At 40.9% G+C, this 20,845-nt stretch overlaps 2 protein-coding genes across 4 annotated transcripts in view; one reads left to right on the top strand and one right to left on the bottom strand.

The window, feature by feature from the left end:
- Positions 1-968: 968 nt before the first annotated feature.
- Positions 969-20,189, bottom strand: TMEM167A (transmembrane protein 167A). 3 transcript variants are annotated; one of them, XM_059873236.1, is made up of 4 exons: positions 20,103-20,189; positions 10,153-10,262; positions 5,372-5,406; positions 969-2,128 (listed from the first exon to the last, which is right to left on the bottom strand). In XM_059873236.1, exons 1-4 carry the CDS (start codon positions 20,103-20,105, stop codon positions 2,058-2,060), a joined length of 219 nt encoding a protein of 72 aa, XP_059729219.1. In that variant the 5' UTR covers positions 20,106-20,189; the 3' UTR covers positions 969-2,057. The 3 variants fall into 3 exon arrangements, with proteins under 3 accessions (XP_059729219.1, XP_059729217.1, XP_059729218.1); XM_059873234.1 differs by having other exon boundaries at positions 19,983-20,111; XM_059873235.1 differs by lacking the exon at positions 20,103-20,189 and adding an exon at positions 18,411-18,467.
- XRCC4 (X-ray repair cross complementing 4) overlaps positions 20,174-20,845 on the top strand; it is an 89,394-nt gene continuing 88,722 nt past the window's right edge. Inside the window, exon 1 of the mRNA XM_059873233.1 lies at positions 20,174-20,325. The gene's annotated coding sequence lies outside the window, so the exon portion shown is untranslated. The remainder of the gene's footprint in view (positions 20,326-20,845) is intronic.

Below are 20,845 nucleotides of genomic sequence, written 5' to 3'. Positions count from 1 at the left end.
GAGGCAAACACCTGCCTGAAGCAGCAATTTCAGCACAACTGCAGTTTGCCAGTTTAAAGATCTTGTTTCCAGACAGTTTTGTTGAGCAGCCATGCAGCTAACACCTAATGAACAGCCTGAAAATGTCATTTAGGGGGAAAATTAAAAGAAAATTCCAACCAAGAAGTATCCATCACCAGCATTTAGGCCAAAAGGATGAGCTGTCATACCACAAATAAAGTTTGAACAACAAATAACAGCCAGGAAGAGGCCTGTCAGAGCTTCTTGGATGATAAAACCTTAACAGAGAAGGTTTCTGCAGCACAGTTCCTCCAAGTTAATAGTTTTCAGAACAAAAAAAAGTCATGGAGTTCTTTCACTGGTATTCCTACCTGCAGCTAAACCCCAGGGATTATTAAGAATTCATCTGGTAATTAGAACATCTTGGATGACTAGGAAATGTGTGAATATCATGAAAATGCCATTATGTATTAAAAGCAGTAAGAACTGGAATATAAGTGCTCAACATAAAAAGTTACCAGATGATTCTCTGCATATTTTGAACAGTCAAAACCCAAGACTTTTTAGGAATCTCCCTTCCCCCTGCTGAGGAACAGCTCCTTTGAAATCCAAACCTGAGTTGCTTTGATGCCCTGTTAGGAGCAGCATCCACATTTAAAGTTACAGAGCAGATTCTGCACTCCCCACATCCCCTGCCCTGTCCCAGGCCTCTGTGTGTGCACAGCATGGTTACAGTCCTACAGCTCTGCACTGCCAGGGGTATTTATTTGGCCCAAATTGGAGAAATCTATTTTTCCTGAGACCAGAATAGAAAAGTTTTGCATGGCTACTTCTGATGGTGATTTAGATTTGCAGGTACACGTGAGACAACATAAAGGTCATAACTCAAAATCACTTTTTTTCCTAGTTGCAGGGTAATTTGGATTGATGAAAATAAGGTTCTCAAACAAGAATGACAACAGTTAACATACCTTTAAGAGTCTTTTACTTTTTAGCTTTGTTCATTCTGATCACAAACCTTTCCAGAACAACAGATACTGCAGACAACTCTCCCAAATTCAACCAGTATGAAGTCACACAGGTGTCTGATATAACACATCTGTCAGGCATTATTGAAGAAGTCACTAGATTACTGAAAGTGTGCAAAATTAAGAAATGAGTGCTAATGGGAGGTATCATTAAAAGTAATCTAATCTTTGCTACTGGTGAGCATAATTTAGTTGCTTCAACCTTTGCATTATGACATGCAACTTCCTTATCTGCATCTAACTGTTCATTCTGATAATTGAGAAATCTTTCCATGCATGCAACAGCAGCAGCAGAGCCTTTTCAATCCTTTTCTCAACATTTTGGAACCTCTAAAAATGAGTACATGTGGTTTTTTACAGAGAACAATCCAGATGTCTCAGATCCCCCATCTCTGCCTTCACAGCAGCTAATCAGACATCACTACAATTATGGTCCCTGCCTTTATTTCACATCTTAACAACAGAAATATTGAGAGTTTATTTGAGAAATTACAAGTTTAGAGACAAATAGCTGAGTGTAACTTAGATCAGAGGTAATATTTTTAGGATGAGAGTGGTGCCATCACTTACAAATCAAGAGAAATTGTTTAGGCAGCAAGAACTAAAAATACTTTGATAAACATCCCCTAGAGTGAAAACACTCTTTATTCTTCCAAGGGTGGTCTTATTGCTGTGGCTGATTTACCATTTCAATGTTTCATTCAACAGGTCTACTGGACAAGAAATGTTAAAGAATTAGAAACAGCAAGTCTTTTCAACTGCATGATGTTTAAAATAAAAAACAAAAAGAGCTCCCCTGAAGCTCAGACACACACCAGACACCCTTCCAGGAGTTACAGCAGGAGTGTCAGTGCTGACCTGGTTTAACAAGCACATCTCATCTGGGTTACGATCACTAATGCTGGTCCATCTGCAGGGGCGTCCACCAGGAGAGAGGTTATCCATCGTGTGAGAGGAGACTTGCTGAGGCTTCCCATCCTTTCTTGACACAGGATCTGCTGTTGGGTACTTGGGGACACTCTCCAGCTGCTACTGCATGAACAGGATGCTGAAGGCCATCACCACACAGCACACGGCCACGTAGGGGCTCTTCCGCTCACCTGGCAGGAGGGGAGAGAACCCAGAACAAACAAAAATTCAGGCATGGCTAAACAGGTTAAACAGACCCACCTGCTCCTAGTCTAGTGTAATTCTGCCACAGCACGTGCAACCTGGTATTCAACATTTCTAGCTGGAGAAAGGCAGGCAGAAGTACAGCTGTGTATTGACAAAGAACATGCATGGGCAGTGGGGAAATTCAGATGTAGGACAGGTTATCTGGCTACATAAAAACAGAGCTGGGGCTCTTTGCTTTAAGAGAGGGACTTGTAAACATGGCATGGGGTGATGGGACTGTGGGGAATGGCCTCAGGCTGAAGGAGGGCAGGGCTGGCTGGGATCTTGGCAATGAGGAATTGTTCCCTGGCAGGGTGGGCAGGCCCTGGCACAGGGTGCCCAGAGCAGCTGGGGCTGCCCCTGGATCCCTGGCAGTGCCCAAGGCCAGGCTGGACACTGGGGCTGGAGCAGCCTGGGGCAGTGGAAGGTGTCCCTGCCATGGGAGAAGTGGCACTGGCTGATTCTGGGTCTCTGTGACAGATCCATGTAAGGGCTTCCATCTGACTACAAGCCACCTTTTCTGAGATGCAGTTTTATATAGCTGCTACCTCCTAGTGCCAAAGTTAGGGGGCAGGCAGTGGAAAGTTGCCCAGGACACCCCATTTTTGCTGTTTCTGCCCCTCTGTGGCTGCTCAGGAGCTGTTCTGTGTCAGCTGAGGTGCAGCTGGTGCTGTCTGGTCCTGGTACCTGCCACCTGCAGTGTGAATCCTCTGTGCAGGGTGTCATGCAGCAGCCAGAGCTGTGAGCTCACAGCTGCCCAGACAGAGCCAGATGCCTTTTTTAGCTTTTTTAAGAAGACATAACATTGTTAGCATGTGGAGAGGGTCTGGTTCACAGATTTCCATGATAAAAGTGGTCAGCAGATCACAGAAGCTGCACAGACACCTCTATTTTCTGACTCTTTCAAATTGGTGTCACAGTTTCCCAGGGCAAACTGTGGAAGAAAGTTAAGTTTACTCCATTAATAGACTTTTATCTGGTGGCAAAAGCAATCACGAAAGATCTATTCCCACCTATTTGGTCCAGGACAGAACGTTACACAGGTCTGTTTTTCACCAGGAAAAAAAAGATTCTCAGGTGTAAAACTCTATCACAAGCAGGGGAATATCAGTAATGTTAATCTGACTGGTACCTACTTACATGAGCACTTTCTCCCATTAATTAGCAAGATGTTCTTGCGCTTAAACTTTATTCTTCATGATTCCACTGAATTGGAGAGACCTCCAGCCTACAGAGCTGGCAGGGAGTGTTAATACTGAAACATGTCTTTTAAGTGAGAAGATCCCTGTTTTTACACACCCAGGAGTATAAAGTCAGAGCTGGAGCTGTTTGCTTTAAGCAAAGTTCAATTTCCCTTTGCTATGTGAGCTCTTTTGTCTTTACAAACCACCTTATCAGAGAGACAGTTTTCAGAGAAACATTAGAGGAAAAAAACACTAAGGCTCCCAAGTCTAGCATGGTGCAATTTTTAGGAAAAAAAGCCTTTTCTTTTACCAGCAGGACCTTTAAACACACAGGGAACAAACTTTCCACAGTAAAAGAAAAATAAAATACTTGCAGTGACACCTCCCATACACAGGATTGACTGCCCAGTGACATTACAAGATTCTGTCATGATCTGGCATACATTTAATTAAACTTCAAATAACTGAATGAATTAATGTCTGCAGTTTCACATCTGTTTAAAATAAATTTTGAGGAAGTCCAACTCCTACGGTTCAGGGTATTACAATTTTCATATGGGTTATGCTTTTCTGCTCTTAATTTTCTTAAAAGAGAAATCACCATGTGGCAGGATTAAACATTATTTTGCACAACTTTGTAAATATGTAACCACTTGCCAGTGATTAAGATCTTATGTACATGTGAAAAGGTTGTTTAAACATACCAGGGATGTGAAATGCAAAGGAAGCCAGCAGACATTTTCATTTTTAAAACCTACACTTTCTACTTGCCTTTGCGACTAACACACATAAAATGATAGCAATCATCTCCAAAGCCCATTTCCACTTCTTAGCCTAAAAAAAAGTCAAAGTGGTCCTCTAGATGCAAGTTGCAAAAGAAACATAGCTAATAGAAAAAAAATATCCTTGCACTTAATTAACTGCAAAGAAGATGGCAAGGTAAGGTGAGGTGCTCTCTTCAGCTTTGAACAAACCCTAATGCAGCTGAATTTTTACATTTGTTTTCCCTGGTACAGCTCAAAATTCATTTCTGACAGCTGCCACCTTCCCAGAATCTTTCAATTACAGCCCTAAAACTGGTTCTGCAATGTCTATTATCTAAATAGGACAATATCTGCAATCATTTTAACAACCACTCTTCACCAAAACCCTGTTTTTTGTGTCAATGCTTTTTTGACATCCCATAAAATGTTCTGCCTGGGAATGCAGAAAGGGAATCATAAAGGCTTTCTTTAGGTTCAGTGACAAGTAGGAAGCTCTAGAATTACAAGTTCACGGTTTCTGTTCTGAATTAACAATGCAATTTGAACACTGATGACGGGTTAGTAGGTTTTTTTTTCCCTAAATCGTGGATATACCTTAATGTTAAGACTAAACTTCTGTTTGCATATTCCAATTTCCTTCTCAAAATAAATTCAGGATAAGGATTAAAATAAATACAAAACCAATGTTATGGGAAAATGTCAAGAATCAGATAGAGCTGATCAGCCTGTGTGCAGATGTCACTTGACATGAACAGCTTTGTGTAATTCAAAAGTGCACAGAAGCTGAACAAAGAAGGGAAAGAGAAAAAACCACATTTATGCTTAAACAGAACCTTAATGCATTATGAACTCCATGTTGTTTTATTACTATAAGGTAAATATCTGGGTTTTTTAAACAGTCCATTGCAATTTCAAGCAGACTGCAGTTTACAAGAAATAATTGATTTCTTTGCATGCTAGAAATGCACCCTTGGTTGTATCACGTGGCAAGAAGTGCAAAAGACTTTTGAAAATGTAATACTAGATACATGAACTGACATGAAAGATGCAGGATTTCCAAGATGCTAATCTAAGAAAGCAATATCCTGTCCCCTTATTTCATGGAGGTTAAAACCTGCATTTTTGATGACAAAGGATGTGTATGGTTTTCACTGCTACATGGCAACATTATCCTAATAAATTATGGTAGAAATAGGAGTGATCTTAAGGATTTTGAAGAAAACAAACAAAAAAAAATTACCAATCCTGGCGCATTTCCAGAATATCCCCAACAGTCTGTAAAGATAAAATAAATTCATTAGGGTCTTGGTTTAATACATCCAAGTCAACTGATTTTCTTTATGTTAAAATAATCTGAATTGACAGTAATTTGTCAACCTTATTCCCTCTGAACACCAGAAAACAGCAGATACCTGCACATAAGGGTATAGAATATGAATAACAGAAGTGGCAAAGTTCTAATTCTAGCAGGGGTCTTTTTGAAAGCAAAGATGAATTTAACTAATTCTGTGTTCCAGATCAAAAGCTTTCATCAGAACCCCATGTTTATCTACATAAACGATCCCAGATAGAAAGTTTTGTGAAGGAAAAAACTTTCCCAATTCTTCTGGTTCTTTCTTACTCCTTTACCAACATTTACTTTGCTCATACCTCTCCTGTGCTGCTTGCCCAGGGCTTTACCTCTCACAAGCGAAACAGCAATGGAGAAAAGCAGAATTCAACACAGGGAATGCCCAAAAGGATGTCACAAGCCTACAATTTCTCTGTTTAACTAAAATAATCTCATACTGACAGCTGCAGAGGAGCAGGGACTGCTTCAGGATCTGAGGAAGACAAGGGGAACAACACTGAGGTATCCTGTGTAAGCAGAGAGATTTCAGCCCTTCAAAGCTTGTCTGCAGGAAGGTTTCCTTCACAGTATGGCACAGAACACTGTGGGGAAGCACTTGCAGAGCTGCCATCAAGCAGGTAGTAAATACAGCCTCACAAATAAGGTTCTGAACTCACACCTACAAAGGTTTGATTGTCTTTGCCCTTTTTTGGGCTCTGAGAGCTGCTTAATTCTAACACATTTAAATGCAGACAGGTAGGCTTGGGCCACTTGCTCCTGCATGCTCAAACAGCCAACATATCTTTTATTTCTCTGCTACTTCTATTTTATGTCCCCTTTTATGGTCTTGGTTTACTTCAGCATCTCTCTGTCCACTTAACAGCCTCCTCTATTTCTGAGACAAAGATTCAGTGCTGGGCAGGTGAAGACCAAAGGTGGCAGCAAGTCACTGAGGTGTTCAAACTCAAAGTGAAATGCTTTTTGACTTATGTACCCTTTGCTGACCAATTCATCATGAACAGCATTCCATTTCCATTTTTAGAAAACAGGCACTTTCATCTGTGCTTTAGATTTTAGTTTTACCTCAAGCAAAATATATATACATGCACACACACACACATATTTGGGGTTGACTGTATTTCTGTACAGCCAAAGCTCTTTTTGTCCTGCTTTTTTGTAGCTCCACAGGCAGAAGTAATGATCCCTGCATATAGACCACCACACTTTTCCAGGCTAAGAGGTCATACAATAAAGTAACCTGAAGACATTTATGCACTTTTTGAAGATGTGTGCAGGTAGAAAGGCATTCATGTGTAAATCTGAAGTGCTCCACTGATAGCACCTCAGGTTCTCAAAACGGTTGTTCACTCTCTGTAAAATTACAATTTACAGATTGCATGCTGCAAAACCAACAGGAAAACTTCCACAGCCCTGCTTCTCACATTGCCCTCTTCAAAAGCTTGCCCAGGAGCTCAAAGAAATAAAACACTCCTATTCTGTTCAAATACTTTTGAAGAATCTTGCATGGGAAAAAGAATATTAACCCCTTCAGGCAGCCTAGAAATCTGCTGAATTTGCCTCACAATCTCAACAAGGGTATTTTTCCATCTCCTTAGGGATTTCTTGACTAATGTGAAGCCACTACTGCACATTTCCCTACAAAGCCCCCTTGGTGAAAACAGAAATTTTCCTACCTCATATGCCAGGTACAAAACAGAGAATGGTTTTCACCAGCTGCCCTGAACAACTGCAATTAACAATTTATGAACCTGAAGCTACTGACGTGAGGACTGACCAGCCTTCCCATGATGACACCAGAACATCTTAAGAGGCTTTTGTGCTACTGGAACAGCTCATTACCTCTGTTTGTCCATACAACCTGTTGCTCAGCAGCAGACTGAATTCTGGACCTTCTGATAATGTACCCTCTGGAAGAACTGGGCAGCTCCCACTGCAGGAAAAGCCTGACAGACTTCCTGCTCCCCTGGTTTTTTCATTAGTGCTCATTCCAGGTCCACAAGAAGAACCTCTTCAAATCAAAACCTGCTTGCTCATTACTGAAGTGATGCTGCCTTGAATAACTCTGCTCCAAAACAATTCCTCCTGCAGCAATTCCATGGTCTAACTGCACTACTCCTTCTCCACCCTTCGTGTTCTGCTCCATCCTTGTTTGCATGCAGGTGAAGGTGTGGGTCTGGCTGGGGTCCCTGCTCTTTCTAGCAGCCACAGCCCAAAAGTGCATGTCCTGCTGCAGATTCCTGGCTCTCAGTGCTAAATGCTAAAAGCACTCATGGTGAAAAGTGGACGTGGTTACCTGGAGGACAAAAAAATCAAACAAATGGAACCTCTTAAGCTGAGGAGGAGCTGGTGAAGCCTTAGACAATGACTGCTAAGGCTGGGTGTGCTGCAAAGTGCCATGTGTTCACCAGGAGAAGCCCAGTGACACTGTAGGAGGGAGTGTGAGACATCCCCACTGCAATGCTGATGGAAAATCAAAGGGGATCTCTGCTGCACATGAGCCAACACATCTTTCTGGTTAGCAGGGAGGAGAGAATTACATTGTGGTGTACATTCTCCTCTAGTTAGCATGAAACAGTAAATCTCCACTTGCTTTCCCAGCCTTTAACACTGTTGCTCAAGACTGAGCACATGGGAACATTCAGGGAAATGAAGGTTTAAGGTTCTGTTTGGCTTGGTAGGAAAGGACACCTTCTGGCAGAAATGAGGGGGAGGAAATACAGGGTTATGAGGATGGGTGACATCACTGTGCAACAACATCTCTCAACCAACAGAAATATGTTTCTTCACTTATCATCAACAGACCTAAATCCTCAGCAAAGTTACCACTCACTTAGAAATACAGTGAATAACTATCAGCATTCCTCCTCTCTGTCACTTTATATTTTATTGCTACTTTTTTATGCCTTTTATTTGGAGCAGGAATGATGAGGTAAGGGGATCTCTGTGGCAAACTGAAATATCAAACTGAAATATCACTAGAATTTGTTTCATCCCACATGTCCAGACGTTTCCACTGGAGCATGGAGTATGTTAGAAGAGAGGGAAAGGGTTTAACACCACATGAGCTCCATGTAAACATCTACCATGCAGGAAACAACTTTCATTGCTTCCAGGCCAAGGTTTTATTCTCCAGTACAAAGTAGTCTACAAATATATATATATATAAAAAAACCAAAATGGTACATCTACATAAATACAAACCTACACATCAAACGCCCAACTCCTCCACAGTGTCAGTACCCCTTGGAAATGTTTTATGAAGAGAGTTCTATTGTACTCCAGACAGATTTGCCTCAAGAATAAACAGAGTAGCTCCAGATTAAAGGAAATACTCCTTGCCAAGAACAGCACTAAAATTTTAATCAGTAAAATAAACATTCTTACTTCTTACTGTGTATACCTCATTGACTATTGTGTTATCTTCCACCAGCAGACACCCACACTCCCCTTGTCCCCCCACTCTCTGTACTTCATAAAGTCATCCTTTCTTCCATCTTTACTTCCATCCAAAGAAACCTCTCATGTCTGTGACAATTTCATGGCCTCATATAAAAGGACACAAGTGTTTTCATGTTGGAACTCCAAATTAAGGGGAAAAAAAAAAAAAGCTGGCGTAATTTGGGTATCTCACACTGCTAAAATTAAAAAAACCCTGGATAATAAAACAGCAACCCCAGAGGTTAATTACAGCAAAGGTTTTCAGAAGACAAACACTCAGGTGTTTGGTGTTCTTGGTCACAACACTATTTACAACTGGACACTTCTGAATTTAAATGCCAAAGTGATGGAAGACACTTAGGGAAGAAGAACATTTTATTTAACAGGAAATGACCTAATGGCAAAAGTGGAGAAGTCAAACACTCAGCATCCCAAAGCCTGTCTGTTTTTCCACCTAGAATTTCCTCCTGCTTCTACAAATATCATCTCCTTTGCACTAACCTGAGGTGACAGCATTACTGAAGTTCTGTGGACAGCCCCAGACATTTCTGTGTCACAACTGCCCAATGGTTATTTGAAACCCACCACACTTAAATCACAGTTCTGCTGATCACAGCTAGCATCCACATGATTAAATAACATAAAGTTAGGTTTGTAGAAGTTTTCAAAAACTCTTCTAGAAATTCCCTCACCTTAGAGAATACAAAACCATGATTTGAACAGACCACACAAGAGGACTTTGTTGCTTATTTTTAAAAATATTTTTAGTTTTCTTTTAGTTACATTGCTAAAGCTGTGTTTCAAACTTCTATCTGCAAAACACCTATCTTGAAAACAAGCTAAAAGTCAGTTTCTGCTGGTTTCTTACCCACCCTAGGAATCAAAAATAAATAATTGCAACAATAGCCACATGTAGGACAATGTTTTATTTCTGTCTCTCATTTCTATATCTCTAATAAGCATCTAACAATGAAGCTACAAATCTAGGAGATTAATAATGCAGTATTAGCAAGGTTAGCAAGCTAATAAATTCTTGCAATAAAATTGCAACTAAGTGTTTGCCAATACCTTATTGCACTCTATTGTGAGGTACAAAATTAGGATTTTTATCTTTAAAGAGAGAAAATTTGCAAAGCAGGATCTGCATTATCACAGACTTCATGGGGAGATGCTGAAAGGCTGCAGTTGAACCCACACAGCTTGTGGATGTTTGAAATGATCAGGCCACATACCCGGATTTATTTTTGTCCAGTAAGCTGGGAGCCAAGGATCTGATGTAGGCACAGGTACATATGAGCAGCAGGATCACAGTCAGCAGACTCTGGAAGTTGAAGATGGCAGACTATGGAAGAGAATCAGGAAGAAAAAAAAAAGAATTACATCTCTGCAGTGCAGAACTCCTCTTGAAGTTGAAGTTCTGGAAAAACAGGTGACCCCTTAGACCAAAAATGAAACCTACAAAGAGCCAGAAAACCTTTCCATCAATGGAATATGGTGGTGGTAGTGAAAGTAGAGGTGAGGACTGACTGGCAAGGAAACCAGTACTAGCCAAGACAAAAAGAACATAAAATGTACAGTAGGTTTGTTAATATACCACTTTTTAAAGGCTACAGACCAAATTTAACAGATTTGCAGAAAGTTAAGTTCACCTGAACTATGACAACTGATTACTTTTATTTTCAAATAATGTTCTGATTGTAAACTGAAAACATCTTTATTATAAATACACTTTCAGAAATGCTAGTTATATGATAAATCCTGAAGAAATTGATGAAATTGCCTTTGGATTAAGAAGTAAAGTTCTGTTGTTGACAGCAAACACTGATCAGCCTAGAGGCAGTAAGAGACAATTCTTGAGAAACTGCTGCAATATCTGGCAATTTACTGAAGCGTGTAATAACAGTAACAGGCAGAGGGTGCAACCCATAAACCTTTTTTTTAACCTTTTATTCTTTTTTTTTTTACAGTTTTGGGATTTCTCTTAAGTGTCTCAACTGACATTCTGGTCAGTGTAAGAGCACCAGGTGGTGTAAGAGGCAACTGCTTATTTCAAAAAGCTTTATTTTACCTTCACTCTGCTACGCTCGTTTGCAAATCTGATTTAGTGTGAGCTCCAAAAAAAAAAAAAATAAAATGTCAAGGCAAATGCAATAAATTCACTCTTTGTTCTGGAATTCTGATGAACTTCTGTCTCCTGTGTTCATACAGCTCAACCCAGCTGGCCAAGCAGTGGTATTTAATTAAAGGTAAATATTTAGCACTTAGGAAGGGATAATACATTGGCATTTCCTTCTCCGAGCATATTTTAGGGCACATCAGAGCCTTCATTTCCACACAGCCTGAGGCACATCTCTGTTGATGTGCACATGCTTTCTTCCTATGTCATGAAATTATAATGTTTTGAATCTCTGATGATCAAATCTATCTAGCTAATGAGAATTATAAATGAAAACCATACTATTCTAGTTCAGTATGGCAGCAACAGGAAATTAGGAGAGAAAAATTACAAGTTCTAGTAGAAGGAAAGTCACTGGAACACACAGAAGTGTTCCAAAACTGAGATCAAAAACCTGGCGACCAAAACCCACCAAAATCAACAGCAAAACACAACAAAATACTTTATCTTACTTAGAAGTCTCCATGGATCATATGAACCCCAGAACATGCACAGAGCTGCCAGTCTGAATACATGCTTTAGGCAGGGTTAGCTATCTAAAGTAGTTTCAGTATTTAACTTACTGGGGTCCAACAGGCCACTCTGTTAAGAAGCATCATCAGAGATGCTCTGACTCTGCACCCTGTATAGGAGAGATTTCAGCATCCCTGAAACCCACCCTTTCTGTGATGAGGGAACAATGATCCCACATCCAAAGCCAGCCCTCCTGTCCCAACCACGAGGCTGCCTGGCTTCCTCTCGCACCACAGCCTTTCCTAAATCACATTTAATTCAGCATTTTAGACCAACCAGCCACCCCTTCTGCCCCATCATGTCATAAATAAAGGACAGACTCTTCACAAAGGACAGCATGCTGCCATCCACAGCCTCTGGAGCCTCTGTGCTCAGCAGAAGTTTCTGCCAGCTCCAGAAACCAGGGAAGTCTCAATTCCCCCTGGCTCCTGCGGGTCTAGGAACGCGGAGGGGCCGGATCCAGGAGCGGCTGCTCTCAGCAGAGCCAGATACTGCCTATCAACTGATTAACTCGATCAGTCCTGTGGGACAGACAGACAGCTGCTCTGACAGCTCACAGCCCTGTGTTCCCATGAATTCCTGCAGCTGCTTCCAGAGGCGGCACCGGGCACTCCGGCACTGCAAAATGGCAGAAGGGCACACTTGCTTCCTCTTAAGCAGGGGCTGTAAATGTATACTCATGAAATGTGCTATCAGTCAGCCAACTGGGGCAGTATATAATTGTATATAATTGTTCTTTGTTGGGGTCTTCATGTGTTTCCCCAGATATGTGTGGCTGTAATCCCATCTGCCCTTCCAAGGAAACATGCTCTGAATGACACGTTTATCTGCACAGCCGCTTTGAAAGGGCAGATGTGAACGTTCCAAAATTTGCCTACAATTTCTGGAAATGAGAATTTAGTCTTGAATTAGATGGCTTCACTCTTCACATCTGAAGTAATTCTCATGGCCCAGCTGAATTCACAGAGAGCAGCAACCTACATCTGGCTGCTCCAACTGATGCAATTAAAAGCTGCTGCAAGAATTATACATTGCTCAGAATCCTTTTTAAAAACTGCATTCACATACCAAGCTACTTGGACAACGTAGATGTGTTGCTGTTCATTTGTTTTGACTTGGTTGCTCTGATGAAAATGTATTAATTTCAATTTTTGACTTGTGTTGACTGGCTTATGGTAGATCCTGTGAGCCTCACTCCCGTCACAAAGAGATCTCCACACATGGAGAAACTGCTGCTGTCTCTTAGACCGTGTCCTCATGAGGGTGAAATGACAACTAACTTCCTGAGACTTATGCTGCAATGCCAGAAAGAGTCAGCACCGGCATTTTACTCTGGTTTTAGACAGTGCCAATTTAATTCCACAGGCTGAAATTTTCTACATCTGCATTTGGTTCCTTTCTGACATAGTGGGAACACCTTGGTTGCTCCATTCTGTCTCATTCCCCCCGTGTCCCCTCCTGTGTGGAGCATCACCACATCACCTGTAGCACAAACTGAAGTCACCTGAACTTGCACGAGACGAGTTTTTACCAATGTCTCTGGAAATTTAAGACTATGGACTTCAGCTTTGAGAGCTACATGCCCAAAGGCTGTTTTAAATTCTTCCCAAAATCAGGCCTTTAAAAAAAGCCTCAATATTATTCCCTGATTATAACGTATCTCAGTAAAAACTCCACATAATAAACCATTAGTGCTCCTGAAAGTTTTATTGTGTTGGGATTAACAGCAGTGGCTTGTATTAAAAGAAATACTCATGGGAATATACAGTAGTAGGAAATCAAGTGGTACAGCTAGAGTTGTCTGAATGTACTCTCATCTGAGGATAAACTGAAGTTTAATGTACAAGTAAGAGTTCATTGAAATGTAAAAGTTACCTATGTGGCTGTGGCAGGGAATCATGACAACAATTGCACAGCTCCTGCAAACCTCATCATAGACAATGCTGTCCCTCAGCATTAAATTTACTAAACTTGGGCAGAAGAGGGAAAAAAGCAGCAGCTCAGAGCTGTAGTTTCCAACAGTTCTTGCATTCCACAGGAGTATTTAACTGAATATGCAGGAATAACCATAAGGAATGCACTAATTCTTAGCACTTTCCTGCACTGACAACACCCATAGATAAGACACTGTAATTTATCCATCTCTGCAGCTTGCACTCACTCCATTTTACCCCAATATTCTCTGCTTTAGACATATTGTTGCTCCCTGTCCTTGCAGACAGCACCACACTCACAAACCACCTACTGATGCAAGCCCTGGGTAGCACAGCAATAAATCACACCCTAGGTTTGGATGAAACTGTCAGTGTCATGAAGGACCTGCTGATTTACCCCTTATGTCATAGACTTTTGTTTGAAATAAACCACCCAGTATCGTGGTTCCAGGGAAAATGAAACATGCAGGAGGAGAACACAAACCCTGTGCTGTTGTCCTTTTGGGTTGGTAGAAAGCCGAACACAAAAGCTCTCTGAGTTTATCTCAGCAGACTTAGCACTGAAACCAAAGCTTAACCTTCCCTAGACTTCAAGTATTTACAAAATGATTATTTTATCTCTGATTGCAGCGTGACCATGATGATTTCATCCATCTGTGCTATAAAAGCAGAGGCCATTGTAGTGCCAGCAAGTTGCAAAACTCTGCCCTGTGGTTACTATTATAACAACCAATTTATGTGGGCCAACACAGATAAATAACTGGAATATGTTAAAGAAAGTATAATCTCTGTGTAATACACTTCAGAATATGCAGTCTTTCTCAAATTATTTTATTTTTTTCCTCCCCAGTATAATAAAATTGATGAATAATTATGTTTTCTGGAGTCAAATACGAACGCCCAATCATTCAGCTACCTTTCTCACACTGGAATATGAGCAAGAGCATACATACTACAGTTAAACTTTAGTTAGGCAAGAGCTGATAAAAATTTAATCACAGATGAGTTAAATCCAGCTATGAATTTTTAACGAAAAGATCCTTACAAAGCAGAAAGAGAAAATGCTTATTATCTACAGTTTCCAATAGGCCCTGCAATTCTTATTTCGTCAGTAAAATAAAATTTTTCCGAATATAATATTGAGAAAAATAACAGGATATAAATCATATTGTACTACTCCCAACCTGAAAGCCAAAGCGACTGCTAAAAAGTAATTAAAACATGCATCTAACTTATTATTTTCCAATCTATTAAAAAAATAATTACTTTTCCCACTGCTGCCAAATGCAATCTGATCCAAACAAATGGAAAACAAGCATTTGTAAAAGAGGCATGCTAATTAGCATCATAAAAAAATTACAAAAAGTGCAAATTAGTGAAGTTTGAAGCAATTACTGCCAAAAGTACACAACAAAACTAAGCAAGGGGTGTTAGTAAATATCCAAATACCAGCCAGATGCAGTTGTTCCAGCATAAATATAGCTTTTTACTCTGGATTTACAGCATGTTCTCCTCAGTATTTCATTTCCAAAGAATTTAAGTACTATATTTAATGTTTGTTCAGATTTCTGTCTGAAAGATGTATTTTTGCACTCATGGAATGTAAGCTAAGGCTTGATTGGAGAAATAGAGAATATTTTGCCCAGTCACTTTCTGGAAAAGCACATTGTCAAGTTTAAATGGCAAGAACAACCAACACGTATACTTGCCAGTCAAGTGAAGACTAATGCATCTATTTAAACCTATCTCCTCAAACAATTAAACACTTAATTAAACATACAGACACAGATGCCCTCCCCTATAAAAAGCTCATTTTACTTTAGCACATTTAGGATTTTAACTGTAATTCAAACCAACAGACCAGCAGTGAAAAGACATCTTCAGGCAATGATGCTGAAATTTCACACTTGCTTGAATTCCTCCCTCCTTGCCCCAATATCTAGTTTGAAAACTGAACTTTTGCTGCAAGCAGCTAGCTGATGCAGCATTTCACCAAAATACCTTACTATGAAAAACAAAGTGACTGTTAAAGTCTTTCACTGGTGTCACTGTAGCACAAAGGTGTGCATGGTAACATACTTACTAAACAATCAAAGAACTACGGTGGATGTGTCAGTAAAATTTTGAAGTACGTTTACCCGCAGGTCTTCTCTGTACATTATACTCTTTTAAATTTCACAGAGATATTATTCCTCTTCTGTCTTCCCCCATTAGATAAAAGCAATATTTTAAATACCCCCTTTTTTTTAAAGTAACTGTCTTTTCTGAAGTTGCACATCACACTGCTTAGTTCACCATGAACGTAGCACCTAGAAACTACAAAGCAGAACTATAAATATTCTACGTATACTATTTACCAATTTTTTTTTACTCATTCATAGTCAAACCATCTCTTTCAAACATGAAGAACAAATACCAGGAAAAATATACTTAGTTAAGAAACAATGACAAGGTCTGCTAAGTCTGTCACATCCCTTGGCCCTGGGGAGGTCCACAGCACCTCTGCAAGTCTCTTGTTTGGCAGAGGTTCAGGTGCATGGTTTGAATATTTAGCATCTGGAAGACAGGTAATATTTTTCACAGCTGTTCCCACCTTGTTTCCACTGTCACCACGTTGAAAATCAAAAACTTTTGTTGAGTTTGAATGCCTGGCTCTGTGCATTAGCAGAAAAACATATTCAGTGCTGCAGTTGTTACAATGAATGTGTGTGGTGTCTAGCACCGCAGGCAACGAAAAAATTAAATTGTGACATTCACTTTTTTATGGCACTCAGCAAAGAAATGGTTTCTCACAACCAGTGTCATTCTGGGTAAATCTGTTAAAGCAGACTCGCTGCATCCTACTCTTCCAAAAAGAGATCATCTTACCTTGACAGAGTAATTTCCTTAGTTCAATAATCACAGAAATAAAACACAATGTATTTTCACTTCACCCTCCAAGATGAGAGAACTATCTACACAGAACACTTCAGGTGAAATAAATTCACAATACAAAGACACTTTAAGACTGTTACATGACCTAGAAGATGTTTTTAAACCTATGTGCCTTTAGGTCATGATAAAAACAAAGCTGCTAGCAAATCTGAATGAGGATTGATTCATTCTTGTAATTTTGAATAAGACAAACAAAAAAATTTGTACTGGAAGACTCCTGAAAGCTCCTTTTTCAGAGCAGTGTCTTGGGTTCTGGTGTGTTTATATCTGACAGCTTGGTTTGAAATAATATTTACTAATGAATGTTTTTACAATTGGCTCTATGAGCAACTCCCCTTCCTTCTATAAACACCACACTAAGAGAGCAACAAAGACTGTGACAGAAATGTTTGTCCTTGTGGATAGTTCCCAAATCAATTTTTGTGCAGTAATGTGGGGCCAGGATCAGCCCCAACCAGAGGGTGACAGGGAAGAAGCCATTTTTGCCAAGTTTTCTGCACTTCTTTTAAATTATCTGCATCACCAAATTCTGTCTGACTTGTAATTTTACATTTCTGCTATGAAGGAAAGTGAAGACCACCCTCCAGGAATATAGAGAAGCTCTTCATTTTAATGTTACCTTTGGCTTCTTCCCTCCTTCCATCCACACACGTGGCAAATTTTTCAAGCCCACCAGAAAAACTTCCGTTGAGCTTTCAGATGTAAAATCCCCAAAGCTGGCAGGAAAAGCTGATTTGTGGAAGCCAACAAACAATACACATCCTGCTCCTAAATAAATGAGGGAGCTGTGCATCTCTGGTGCATCCCTTCCATTCCCAGCAGGTTTGGAATCCACTGAGAAGCTCCTACTGGCTTCCATAGCTGCTTAAAGTTAAAATAGTGAGGGTTTTGCTCTAAGTCAAAATGGTGAGTTTTTTCCCTATCCACTGGCAGTGAACAGGAAAAAAAAAAATTCCCACAATTTCTGCTTTCACATAAAAAAAATCACAGGTAAAATTCAGCTTGTATATATATATATATATATATATATATATATATATATAGATATAGATATAGATATAGATATAGATAGATATAGATATAGGTAGATAGATAGATAGATAAATATAGATAAATAAAATATTAATTTTTTTCCTCTTTGGCAGCAGCTGGCCCTTCACCCAGCACAAGTTCTCATCTGCTTAGCAAAGAAGGACGTGATAAGGAAGCCTGGAAAACAAAGGGATGAAAAGTTTCCAAGGGATAAAGTCCTTTGGAAATCACGATCCAGATTATTACAGAATACAGAATATTCAGAGTGCTGCTAGCTTGCCAGAACTGCAGCTTTTTCTCTCTGGACAAGGAGAATAAATTGGAGATGTAGCTCTAATCTCTTCCATTTCATGACACACAGCAGCTGTTCCCTCTCTCACAGTCAAATGTGAGCTCAAAAATTATCCATTTTTCCCCCCAAAATGCCTTGACACCAGAGGCAGCATCATGGAGGACCCAAAGTCCTGGAGGGCTGCTGCTCTCTTGAAGAAATTCAAACATCACAGTAAGGCTGAAAGAAACTTATTTTCACCTTATTTTCAACATTAAATCATTAGCAAGACGAGTTTCTTGCTTCAGGGTCCTTGAGGCACATGGAGTAAGGAACAGGGACAAGTGGAGAAAATAATCCTAAAAGAATCTCATTCACTGGCCATAATTTTCTTAGATTTAAACACTACCTTTGCTTTTAGGTTACTGTTACATATTTCTCACATATAATTAAGAAAATATATTAAATATAAATGACATAGGGATATAATATTAAATGATTAGTTGTATTTAATCATTATACTGAGCAACACCAATGTCCCACCAAGGTCTCTTGCTTTTTGGTATCACCTCAAACCCTTTTAAATACAATAAAAAAGAGTGAGGTGCTGCTGTAATTCTCTATATTCACCTTTGCATGGCACTGATTAGAGCTCTCTTGCTTTCTGCACATGTGTTTTAGATCTCCTCAGATAATTTAAGCCTCTCATCACAAGAAATCTCCTTTGTTTTCTGTTTGGAGCCCCAGACTGGAGCAGGTTCCTCTGAAAGATCTGCCAAGGAATGCTCAGGTGAGCAACTCTGCAATTTCCTGCAGGTGACAAGATCTGGAGCCTGGGAACCCTTTTTTAAACTGAGCCATAAGGAACTTCAAGTGGTATTGATCTTTTCTGTAAATGCATGGGAAATAAAGCAATATTCCATTAAACTGACAGCAACCCTGCAACGATGGATTATCTGTCCATGCTCATGGGAAAGGGGGAACCAGGTGATCTTTAAAAGTCCCTTTCAACCCAAACCACGTTCTGATTATTAGAAAAATGCCAAAAATCCCCATCCTAAAATAAACTCTGTGCTGAAGATATGGACAAACATGTATTTGTACAGGAAAAACTTATGTTAATTCAGTTATTCCTTTGGTTTTCCATTTAATTCAAATTCATGTCTGCTCTGCTCATATAAACATTGTTGACATTTACACATTTAATGTACAAACCTTGACTAAGAAAAACTATTTCACTGCTCAGCTTTAGCTATGACAAAAATGCAAACACTTATTTTGTGTTACCTGCACAGAGACTAGAAAAATGGGGAGAAAACAAAAAAAATAAATACCAATTTGCCTCTAGACTAACTCTACATAAAGAATATATACATTTATACACATATATTATACCTATATATGTACATCTATATCTATAGATCTATCCACACTCTTGGTTTAAAGAAAAAGGTATATTGATAAGCTATGATACATAATTATTAAATTATTCAATTATATATTTGCATACACCTCTAAATATATATAAGTACCTTTATATCCACATATATTGGTAATACACATAATAAACTCATATATAGGCATAGATATTCTATTCCAGATGTACTTACCTGTCTTTTATGCATTTACAAAACTAAAAAAACCCCTAAAAACTACGTATTTATATGGTAAGTTATACTACATACACTTCTATATTCTTGAAAATTACACATGCTGTGAATGTATGAACTTTTAAAAATACAAGAAAAAGGTAATATACATGTATATATATATATATAATTTTATATATATATACATATATATAATTATATATATACAAACATCTCTTCCTCTCTCCATATATTATATGTAAATATATGTAGAAGTATGTTGTTTTAGATATGATGCAAAGTTTTCATGAGTAAATGGACCTGGGCGTCTGATGACACTTCTGAAAAACAGCCAACGACGCGGCTCAGCGCACTGCTCTGAGCATGACGTCACCTAACACCACCATGACGTCACGCACCACATAAATGACGTCAGGAACCCGTGAGAGACACGCACAGCACCTGACCGACCTCGCACCGGCTGCTGATGCCCCGCACAGCCACAAAACGGGATTTTTTCCCTGCCACCAAACCCCTGAAGCAAACCCGCCCCGCGCTACTCCCACCAAAGCCTTGAGGCGACTCCACTCCCGCGGCTTATGGCGTAAGCGACCTCTGTGGGTGCCGCCTGGGCCGGGAGGCGCTGCTGGGGACCGAGCCGGGCCGCGGAGAGGCAGGGGAGCGGGGAGGGCCAGGTCCCGGAGCGGCAGGGCCGGGCAGGCCCCGCGCTTACCATCGCGCCACACTCCGCCACATCACCTTCCGGCCGCCGCCACGGGCGGAAGCGCGCACCGCGCGCCCTCACCGCGCCGGGGCGCGGGCACGGCCGCCATTGGCTGGCAGCGCTGCGGGGCATCGCGATTGGTCGGCGCTGCCGGCGCGGGGCGGGACGGACGGGCGGACGTAGCGCTGATTGGCTGGCGCGACGCAGGCGGAAGTGGCGGCGTGAGAGGTAGGTCAGGCGGCCTGCCCCGCGCGCGCCGGCACGGGCGGGACTGAGGGGAGCGCGGGGGGGTGGGGGAGGGGCCGTGTCCCGGTGTGGGGATAGCCGGGATCACCGGGATAGCCGGGATAGCCGGGATCAGCCCTGCACTGACCCCACCCTCCCCCCCCCCTTCACCCACCGGCACTGAGGGAAGCGGGATGGGGGCTGTGTTCCGGTGTGGGGGCAGCCGGGATCACCGGGTTCAGTCCTTGGCTGCCCCGTCAGCGGCTCTGAGGGGGGCGATGAGAACCCCTCCGATCGTGTGGGGAGAGTCGGGATCACCGGGACCGATCCTTGACTGGACCCGCACCAGCACTGAGGGGACCTGGGGGACTCGTTCGTGTCCCGGTGTGGGGACAACCGGGACAACCAGGATCACCGGGGTCCGCCCTTCACTGACCCTGCACCGGGCCATGGGGGCCGCTTGTCTTTAGTGAGACGCAAAAAAAAAAAAAACAAAAAAAAACAAAAAAAAAAAAAAAAAAAAAAAA

This window comes from Haemorhous mexicanus, chromosome Z (genome assembly GCF_027477595.1).
Source record: "Haemorhous mexicanus isolate bHaeMex1 chromosome Z, bHaeMex1.pri, whole genome shotgun sequence".
NCBI classification, from domain to species: Eukaryota; Metazoa; Chordata; class Aves; order Passeriformes; family Fringillidae; genus Haemorhous; species Haemorhous mexicanus.
The sequence above is the reverse complement of the archived record's forward strand: the minus strand, read 5'-3'. Positions and strand labels throughout refer to the sequence as shown.